The 10,883-nt window shown below is 50.4% G+C and overlaps 2 protein-coding genes across 2 annotated transcripts; one reads left to right on the forward strand and one right to left on the reverse strand.

Annotated features, from left to right (window-relative positions):
- Window positions 1-487: 487 nt before the first annotated feature.
- On the forward strand, window positions 488-2,249 carry NCLIV_061440 (hypothetical protein; the record flags this gene model as incomplete). The annotated part of the gene is made up of 2 exons (XM_003885696.1): window positions 488-754; window positions 1,884-2,249. 2 exons carry the CDS (start codon window positions 488-490, stop codon window positions 2,247-2,249), a joined length of 633 nt encoding a protein of 210 aa, XP_003885745.1.
- Window positions 2,250-3,473: 1,224 nt separating this feature from the next.
- Window positions 3,474-8,242, reverse strand: NCLIV_061450 (conserved hypothetical protein; the record flags this gene model as incomplete). Its single annotated transcript, XM_003885697.1, has 7 exons — window positions 3,474-3,688; window positions 4,263-4,365; window positions 4,673-4,776; window positions 5,323-5,439; window positions 6,100-6,535; window positions 7,201-7,383; window positions 8,051-8,242. The coding sequence occupies 7 exons, from the start codon at window positions 8,240-8,242 to the stop codon at window positions 3,474-3,476; spliced, it is 1,350 nt and encodes a 449-aa protein (XP_003885746.1).
- Window positions 8,243-10,883: the final 2,641 nt, after the last annotated feature.

Raw genomic sequence — 10,883 nt, forward strand, 5'->3', positions numbered from 1 at the left:
TCTTTTCTCTCCCGAACTTGTGCGAGTCTCGTGACAGCGGCAAATCCAGAATCCCTTCTGTCTGCGTACCAGCTTTTTCTGTTTGTTTCTGTGGGTGGTTCTCTGGGGGTCGGAATCCTTGCGTTCTCGGATATATCTTCCGCCCGAGGGAAACGCACGTGTGCGCCGACGGTCGGAATGGACGTTTTCTCTCCGGTTTTCCCTGTAGAAGAAGACAAGCAAACTCCCTGAGTGAAAAGACAGCCGACGAGTGTTCTGTCGGTGATTCTCTCCGCGCAAACAGGACGCCCAGGAGCGGGGTTCCCTGCATGCGCTGGCTTCGTCTAGAAATCCTTCGCCACATTCCTTCTGTGTGGATACGGGTCTTTTTGCCCCGTCGTGTCCCCCTACGCCTTTCTGCAGCTTTCGCGTGTGAAGAGCCCTCCTTTCCTTGTTTTTCTTTCCGCGTATCTCGTCGTTTCTTGCCCGTTCCCGTTCGAAAGACAAGATGGCCGGAGACGCGTGCACCGCCGCTGCGCCCGCTGTCCCGCCAGCTGCTTCGCTGCAGCAGTCGGGGAATGCGCGCCAAAACGCTTCTGTTTGCGGTGCCAAGACACCGGGATACCTCGACCTCGTTGGCCACAGCTTAAAGGCGACGTCGATGGACCACGGCATGCAGTACAGCTCCATCTACTGGGAAACCAGTCACCGAACCTACCTCCCTTTCTGGGCCTCTCTCACCCAAAAATTCTCATGGAAAATCATGGACGACCAGGTACACCCCAAAGAACGCGAAATCAAAAGTCCTATCGATCCCAGAAAACAACACTCGCGGGTCTTTCGATATCTATATATATATATATACATATATACATATATAGATAGATAGATGTTTATATCTATATAGACAGATGTATCTACATGGTGAAATTTGTAGGTATATATATGGTGGTCTAATTGAAGTGAGGTGGACACAGACCCGGAGATGCGGAGAGTGAACACATCCGTGCATATTTTCATCGGATCATGTACGCGTCCGTGTAGGGAATACGTATGTCGGGTTAGTGCTGCCGTGCTGAATAGATTTCAGGCGCCCGAAGGAAAGGAGGGAACAGCTGTGTGTGGTCTGTGCATATGTGGATATGTATACGCAGATACGTGTGTTTTTGTCGTGCTTCGAGGATGCTTCGTTTGTGGGAAGAAACGCTGGAGTTTGCATATTGCAATAGAGCAGCACACAGCCGCAGAGAAGGCCGAATTTCGCGAGGGAGCAACCAGCGGCGACACTGTTGAGATCGCCGAGGCGCCTTCTCGTTGATCTGCAACGCATCAGTAGATAGTGGAAGCGAGACAGATGTGCATGCGCCTACCGTATCCATTTGCCGTTCCGTTCCTTCGTATGCGTATACATAAAAAGACAGGTCGATGTGCTTGTAGAAATATAGAGCAAGGGGGTGGGAGAGATGGTCGGAGGTAAAAGTGTATGTGTATATCCATCATATATTTTGTGGCATGCATGCTTCAAAATGTACGACAAAACCTCTAGGGTGAATCGGATGGTGCGAAGGATGGCGGTGATGTCTATCTCACATGCGCTTTTCTCTCTAGCGTCACATCTAGCCCATGGTTCTTTCCGCGCTTATGCGTGTCCCCGTGTAGCCCTCCTGCTTTCTGTCCTGCCACAGTTTTTGTACTTTCTTCTCTCCATTCAATATTTTTCTTTATACCGGCGCGTTTCCCTTCCCTTGCCAGTGTTTCGCTGTGGCTCTCGTTGCCCGTTTGGCTTCAGGACGAGACTGAATCCTGTCAGCGTTCGCGCGCGATGTGCTTTCGCTGAGTCCTCATCCTTTTTTCCTCTGTTCTGTGTGAGCCCTGTCTCCTCTGTGTGTCTCCTTTTCTTTTAGATTCGGTCGGCGCTTCGCCTGCCGAAGCCCGTGACCAGTGAACCGTTTGTCTTTTCCTCGGGATCGCCGTATCTTCGGAAATACTTTGGCGACGCTGACCTCTCGGTGCCCGTTCCGCTGCAAGCGCCGGCGCACTTCGCCTTCGTGCCGACGGGGACGCGCGCTCCGTGGGAGGACGTGGCCCAGGAGACCGGCCCACAGGCAGCTGCGGCTCGAGGCGCTGCGGCGACGGCGTTCAGAGCCGTGTTGGAAAGTGCGTGGAAATGCGACATGGACGAGCAGCTGAAGCAAAAAATGCAGGCGCATACGACTGCCTTCCACCAGTCCGGGTCCACTGGCGGTTGCCCCATCCCCACTGAGTTCTGATTCCAAGAGCCGAGACGTCACCAATGCGCCCCGCACTGTGAGAGAAGGCGGAGGGAAGAAGCGAGAAAGAAGCGGACAAGAAGCGAACGAGGGAGAAAGAGGTTGAGAAGGGGAAACATGTGAGCGGATGCACGTGCTGGGAGGCAGTGCCGTCGTAACAGCCTGCTGCTGGAGACAAGTGGGAAAGACAGCGAGATGATCGAGAGGCGAGTGTGCATGCAACCCGATGAAGAGTCGCCAAGTTACCGGCCGTGTCGGATCTGTTTGGTGCTGCCCCGTCGACTTTTGCAAACGTCTTAATGGGTGTGGAGATGAACGTATTTGCCGGTGGAAAGAAAGGAAAAGGCGTACACAGGATGGACATCGTGTGCTGTCTAGCGCTTTGCCTGCCGATTTCAAATGCGTTGTCGCGTTTTCCGCGTAAGTGTGGAGACCGAAGCGGAGGAACACACTTGAGGCCGAAATGCGGGGGAGGGGTACGAAGTCAAAGAATAATGGATGGAAACGCGCTGGTTCTTGGGGCTAGAAGGTCCCCTCTGTCCAACTCGTGAAAAACGGGGCAGGGCGAGTGCGTTGGACGACAATTACCGCCGCCTCGACTCGACACAGGAACGCTCGAGTGATGCGGGGAAAAGCGGACGGCTGAGAAGCAATCGAAATCTGGCAGGAATCTGATTGTGACAGCCGAGGACTGACGCACCCCAGTTCACGTAGTTAAAAGCTTTCTCGCATTTCTACGCTTCGTCCACCCCAGGAGTTGGTCAGAAAGCGTTCGCTTCTACGCTGATAGACAGGCGCACGTCTTCACGTTCAAAGTTGCGTCTTGCCTCAACCCGACTGGCGCGGATGCCCCGGCTAGAGTAGCAAACACGCGTGCATATATATATATATATATATACATACATACATACAGTTGTACAAATGTCTTCAAAGTATACATCGACAAAGTAGTTCCAAAAGTGTGTATCTCAGCAAAGCAGTTAGGTGCGACTGCATTTGTAACTGAAGAGGTACAGTTCTAATACAAATACATATTCGAATATATGGTATATTTGTAGGGAGATGCGAGGGGTGTGGTAGACGCTGAGGTGAAGATTGTCACGTTTTTTCCGAGCGTGTTTTTCGCGCGTTTTCGAGTTCCCGAGAGGTCAAGATACACCCCACTGTAGAGGGGAGAGCGGACCCTTTCTCGCGAGTGAGGAAGGCTGGAAAGCTGCGTGTGCGTCACAGGCCAGGTGCCCCGGGCTGAGGCTGTGCAGAGTGGAAGAGTGTGTAGGAGGATAAGCACCGGTACTCGATATGGGGCAGTCTGTTGAGAATATCTTCGTGCGCCAGTGTCTGATTCAAATCGCTGGAGAAGTAATAGAGGATGAGCGACACCAGCGGAACTTCAGTCATCGTGACTAAAATCGTCAACTCGTCGCCGTCCGTCACATCCGCTGCGTGCGCACACACGAAGCCGTTCAAATGCAGATATCCCACAAGTTTCTACAAAAGACAAAATCCACGCGCGGGGCGAAGAAGGAAACCAGGAATACCGTTGCAGATGAGCAGAGAAAAACTAGAAGGTGAATTAGGTATGTAGTCGTGCAAGTACATATATATATATATATACTTGCATGACTTCGTACTTGCATTGCAGGATGGCATTCAGCAGCCATGGATTCCTTCTTAGAGAGGTGTACTGGAAAGCGGGAAAGTTGGTCAACAGTGGATTCGACGGTCTTTGTCGGGGGGTTCACTGTGTTCACAAATGGATACATGGTTGGTCTTCTGTTTCCTCCCCGCTATGAAAACTCTCGAGTGCGTCGGCTTGTGGTTGCAGCAGAAAGGCCGTTTCTGCCTGCCTTTCCCCTTAGAGCGACCGCGCCGACGGGGACGGTGCACAAGGAGTTATGCTTTTGTTTGCGAGCATACAGAAAAAACGAGTTTCGTGGCAACTGTGGTGGGCAGACGTGCTGCCTGTGTCCTCTGTCGTGGCGAATCTCAGATTGGATCTTTCTGCGAACTGACCTGTCGAGATCGGGAGCGTAGTTGACCAATGGAGGGCAACGTGTTCCGGGAAGCAAATGAACACTGGCCGCTCTCTAAAGACGTCTTCTCCCCTGAAAATCACCTGGCGGGGAAGAAAGGTTCACAGAACGGACTCCTCTGCAGAAGTGTCGATACACACAGTTCTGTATCGATGACGATTCACCTTTCTCTTGGGGTGCCTCCCTACAGACACATCAGTATGCACAAACGTCGCTAGATATATATATATATATATATATATATAGATATATATATGTAGATATATGTATATATATATATATATATATATGCGTAGGCAGGCGTGGCTGCGTACATTATCTGCGTATATATATAGGCCCCGTCGTCTGCTTAGGACACAACTGGCTTCTGTGTGAGGCCTTGCTTCCCACCTGCCAAGCGAAGAGAGCAGCCGGAAAGCGTTTGATGCATGCGGGTTGGCCAGGATTTCGGTCCAGAGCAGACTCGTACACAATCCGAAGTTTGTTTTCGCCGCCTGTGTGCGTTTGTGTTTCCACGAAAAACAGCAGAGAACGACAGACCGTTCCATCTATATCCAGAGAGAAAACGCGGACCCACACCTACGCAGTTGAGAGAGGCGCGTGCCCCCGAAGTTGGCACAGGGAGCTCGAGTTGACCGTGTCGACATTTGCCACAGAAGTGGTTTCAGGTCCTTCACAGATCTGTCGGTCCTCGCTTTGGAGCCCCGTTTCCAGGATGCGATTTCAGACCGGTCAAACTCCGGGGAATCTCTCTGCTGCTCTGATACGGCTCTACACTTGCCCATTCTGACGCCCAGAAACAGAAAGGGTTTGTCACCTGACCCCAACCCGGGAATCTCCACATTTACGCGATGGTACAAAACGACTGGTTCAGGTATCTGTGGCGATGCAGGTCGAACCACTTGTTGACATCTCTGTTTTCGCGTGTATCTATAGCCACCTGCAGCTCTCGAAATCGGTCTCGCACAGACTAGCTTGTGTATGTGTGTTTAAGAAAACGTGTAAATGTTCTTGTATCCTTTCATTGATTCGTCGCCTACCGTGATCGAGTCTGACAGACCAGTCGAAGTAGGTTCCGACCACGTACTTCATCGGCAGCTGTTCACGCAGAGCAACTCGCAGATTCGGAATGCGCCACTGCACAGCCTGAGGCATACCTAGAGTTGGATACGCAGTCCAGCCAGGGAAGAGACGCAAAAGACAAAGGCCAGACAGGTAAAACAGCGATCTCCAGGGTGTGCAGCAGAAGTTAAGCTCGAGAAACCTCAGAAGGAAACCAGGAGGCGAGGAAAACAGAACGGTGCTGCGGAATTCATCAACACTTTCGTGTCAGACTGTTCAGTCCATTCTCTCCGATCCCAGACCCTCTCAAGCAACTCTCGTTTTGCCTCTCCGTCACACTTGTTTACGCACATACGCATTAACCTCTATTCTTTTCTACTTCGCTTCCTAAACATTTAGATGCCATATACATATGCATATGTAAACACCTACATATATATATATATATATATATATATATATATATATATATATATATATCCGTGAATGTATATGCACACACCTATATCTATGTGCGTACACATGTATCTCATGCTGATGTCGATATACATGTGTATGTACATATGTACGCAGCTCAAAATTTCCATGGATGCAGATGTCTATGCTTGAGTTGTTGAGGTTTGCTAGTGCGACAGGGTTCCAAGTTTGTCGCGAGTGTGGTCTTTTCGTCTTGGATCCCTTCTGGTTATCGTGGATGGCAGCGTTGCCTCTCCAGCGTCGCCGCCGGCGCCTGCGGGGCCCTCGTCCCCACTCACTCGGCGCTTGTAGCGCATTTTGGTCTTCGTCTCGGAAGACGGAGAGTGCGCCGGGTTCGATGGACCAGTCCCAAAGTTTGCAGTCGCGCAGCAAGTCGCAAGCAGTTTCGAATTGGGACCAGTCGACGACGAAGCGCACAATCAAATCTGTATCTCGGTTCGTGTCACACCGCCGGCACAGCTCGCGCACCATGTACACGATTTGGTTTCTCGGCATCTGCAAAAGCTGCTGCCGAGACGTGGGATTGCGGACAACATCGGAGAAACGCTTGACGATGTACGAACACACTTGTCTTGACAGCTCGCGATGGTGTGCAACTTCGTCGTGAGTCAGCACGCGGGCGCAGTTCACCACACTCAGTTGGTCGACGATGAGCGAAACGCAGTCCTCGATCGAGATGCAGTTCACCTCCAAGTTTCTCGCTTCCGCCAGGACCTGGACGCGATAACACAGGCGAAACGCACAACACCCGAGCGAGCGTGCACCGGGAAACAGAAAACTCGAATCGGAGTGTGCCGGGAGACAGCGACGCCGGCATTATGTAGAGACGCCGCGAGACAGATCGGCGAGAAACGCAGTTCGAAACACACGAAAGGCGGCGAGTCGAGAACGGAGACCGCGACCCTCGAGTGCCGTTCGAAGACACAAGGCGAGGCAAAATCGCCTGCCTGGAAAAGGTGGGAACGCGTGGACGCGGCAATCCGAGCGAAAATTGCACACTTCTCAAGTTTCGTCAGACACGCAACATGGAAATCCGAAGAACGCGCACGCCACGTGGAAAACCACGCGTACGTTCATCCAGACACACGGCGATAGGCAGTACCTCACAAGTCTTGGGTAGCTAAATGTCGGATATCTCCATATATATGTATGCCGATACGTGCGTGTGCCTACGCACGTACGAATATCTCTCCACCCTTACATAAATATTTATATATATATATATATATATATATATATATATATACATGCTTCTGAAGAGTATGCCTATGTATTGGTGTATAGACGTTTGCGTTTACACGGGGCAGTAGTGATATGTTTCTGTTCATCTGGATTCTTAAGGGACTACCTAAAGCAGTCGCGGCGACGAACTCTCTCACCTCCAGAATGATTTCCGGATCCGTGCCGGGTTCAATGTCCGCGCCATACATGCAGCGAACGAGCTGTTGTACGACCACCCATCTCTGCTGGAATTCAATTCTTTTGGCAGTGTCCGGGCCGCAGAAAAGTCTCTTGAAATATTCGCTGCATGCGGAGAGGATACACTGGTGCGCGCGGAGTTCCTGAAGTATTCAGGAACGTACAAAGCAACAGGCAGACCCAGCAGTGCAGGGCCAATGGAAGACGGATGCAAAGAAGACAGTCATGGTGACCGCGCAAAAGAAGGAACGAAGCTGCAGAAGACACGGAAAAGTTCCTTTTCTGTCAACGAAACAGCGATACCTTTCATTACAGCTCCAAATGCATACAACATATACGCACAGCGTCATCAAGACAGGTTTTCTGCTACACGTGGATAACACAGCTACACGGGCAAAGAGCTCATGGCGAAATACGTGCACAGCCTGGATACATGGAGAAGTAGATGCAGAACGAGTTGGACTGCGACATAGGTATGCAGGTGTAGAAATCTGCCGTGTAGAAACACATCTAGCTAGCAATATATATATATATATATATATATATATGTATATATATATATGGATATACTCCCCTCGTTTTGTGTGTGTCCTCCGTTTCATAAAGTGAAATTGCCAAACTTAGATTTCTCTTTATTTCTTATCTTTCACAGCATAGTCGTTCGATGCCTCTGGTTTTTTTACTTGAGCTCTCTATTTCCTGATTAGACTGCCTTGCTTTTCAGGCGTAGGGAAGAGTCAGTGTGTTCCGTCACGTCAGTTTAGTGGTTCTTCTGTCACCCTCCGTTGGAAGTGAGAAGAAAAAGCTTACCTTGCCCTCTGCCACGATGACGACATCGAACAAGGTCTCAAAAGCGGGATCTGTAAGCAAGCGGTGGATGCTCTGTTGGAATGTGCGAAGGCGGGCAAGAGGATTTCCCTGTTTCGCCTGACGCGAGGAGAGGAGCGACGAGCTGTCGAGCCCACTGGCCACAACGACTCCCGCCACCTGAGGGTGCATCATTTTTTTTCACGTTGAAGAAGCTTCTGTGTTCGGAAGCAGGGCTCTAAGTGTGCGTCTAGAGGACGGAGAGCTTGGTGCACCCCTTCAGGCTGTGATGATTTTCTCTTTCGTAACAGTCGACAGCTTCTTCAGCGCGAGCAGTCGAACGATTGCGCTCACATCAGCAGAGACACACTCAGGAGTCTTCAGAGACCCATATACCTCTAGGGTAAGTTTCTACGTCCGCTGTAGAACAGAAATTCCGTTAATCAAACGAATTGGAGCATCGAGCCAAAATAGGAAAAGGTATATAAACAGGTGGACCGCTGCATGACGGTCACCCGAAGTGGACCGCCGAGTAGGTGTTAGAGTATTTTTTATATGGCGACTGGAAACGACTAGGAAAGCGAACACGAGGACGGTTCTGCATCGACTGACGTACTGGTGTGTACAATGCACATCTCTTGTATGCAATTGATTCGGGGCGACGGTGGGACGTGGGAGCCGTTTTGTGCCGCCTGCAGTAGCTGATGTTGAGCGCTGGTCGGAATTTTGTTTTCAGGAAACTTGATGAGTCTCGCTTTGCTACCGTGGCGAGAGACCAGAGCTCTCCGGGATGACTCTCTATCAAAACTACTGCATTCCCGAGGCTAACAACTTCCGGCGAAACCGAGTGAAATTCACAAAGCAGCACAAGGCGAGCTGGGGGATAGGACCTTTTGCAAGGACGTTTCGTTTGTCGTCAGGTCTTCATTCAGAGCCAAATTCGTCAGGTTGTTTACACAGGAGAAGCGATTCCACGTCAGACACGTTCGAGCTGGAGTTTCGGTCGCCTGTTCAAGGGAACGGAACCCCCGGAACCGACTGGGCCATTCAGGTAGAGAGCGACAGCCGTTTTTGACTTTAGGTGCCCCCTGTCCGTGTTCCAATTCTTTGTGTCGAGAATCTCAAGCTCTTGACAGATCCCAGCATCGTAAAGAAGAACAGCTCTCCGGATGTAGCGGCGAAGGCAAACGACGAAGAGATACTGGTGCTTGCTTCGTTCCTTCAAGAGATTCAAATACACAAACTGGAATTCAAGATTCCTTCTAGTCACTTTCTTGAGAGGGCGACAACGCCACGTTTTTGCGTCTCTGTGTCTTACCGCCCTACCGTCACCAGCCTAAACAACGCCCACAAGCGCTTGGTGCCGCCGATCAAACGAGCGAAGGGCGTATGTCGATTTACGCAAGTACGCACGTGCCTATTTTAACTGAGTTGTTGCTTTGCTTTTTCCTTCGCATCAAAACAAGGCTCAAGACGTGACTTCCTCGCAAGAATTAATCCGCGAGGATAGGGGCACACTTTTCGGTGTAGCTGTGAAATTCAGCATGCAGGATACGCAACTTCTACGCGGATTTTTGTCACAGTCCTGTGGAAGCCTTTTTACTTGCCATCGGAAAAGACGGTCAGAAAAGCAAGTGTTCAAATGTGCTGCAGCACTGGTGTTTTCTGTTTGGTGTGCCTGGCACCTTCTTCCAATAGGAGGCGGGCGTCTACTAAATCGAGATTGGGAATTTAATACGTCATTCCTCTCGAAACTGAACGAAACCTTCATTGCCGGCTGTCGGTGCTTACAATCAGCTGAGCACTGGCAGTCAACGATAGACTTGATTATCTTTGCTGATCAAGACTGAGAAAGGTTCGGTTTAGATCTGTGCAGAAAGAAGGCGACAAGGGCATCTTTTAAGCCCCAGGTGGCATGGAGAGACATATTGCCTCCAGATGTTCCAGATCCACTAATGTACTAAAGTGAACGATCGCTCAGTGTTGCATATGATATATGCTTGCTTTGTTTGAAGAAGGGAACTGATATCCTACTGTTTCACAGCCCGTGCGCTCCTTTTCTACGACGTGGGCATGCCCGCCATGGACGGGAACCTGAGGCAACTCCCATGCTTTCTGCTCTGCGCGTACCTACGTAAGTAACTATAGGAAAGAAAGAGCCTTGATAGAGCAGCTGGGGTAAAACTAGCACCAAATGGTCGACGAGGAAGACTGGATATCAAACGCTGGATGAACGCTTTTTACGTCTCGCAGTTATGGGTAATCCTCGACTCTTCTATAGTTTGACCGCTGCTGCGGGGGCTGTGTATTATGTACTGCGGTAGTACTATCAAGCCTACAAACCGACCGCCTTACTCAACGTAAGAAATGCATGTTTCCGGAATTCACAGGCGCCTTGTCCCCAAATGCCGTGTTGATGTCTCACTCTCTAAGCGAGAGTTGTGCGACAGAAAATGTGGCGATGAAAAACGAGCACGATCCTTTGTGTCCCCCCGATGGAAGTATGTGCGTCGTCTTTCAGCTCTACATGTCAGTCTTTACATACGAGGTCGCGCGTTCGGTTCTCATTTGAATTCGGCCGATGCAGAATTTCAGGCCATGGCAGATGGACACTCTATCATGTACCTCTCTGTTCTGGAGTTCCTTGACTCAACGTTGAGGTAATAATGCGCTCAAAGAGAGGTGGAGCACTAACATGCAGGAGCCTACGCTGCGGTAGGACGGTTAAAGACGGTTACACAGTCAGCCTCCCGTTTGTTCTTTGCACCTCTTTCGTAGTTGCAATGAAGAAATACACATCGACAAGAAGTGACGCCATTGCCAACCCTAAGCGCCG

Source organism: Neospora caninum, chromosome XII, assembly GCF_000208865.1.
Source record: "Neospora caninum Liverpool complete genome, chromosome XII".
NCBI lineage: Eukaryota > Apicomplexa > Conoidasida > Eucoccidiorida > Sarcocystidae > Neospora > Neospora caninum.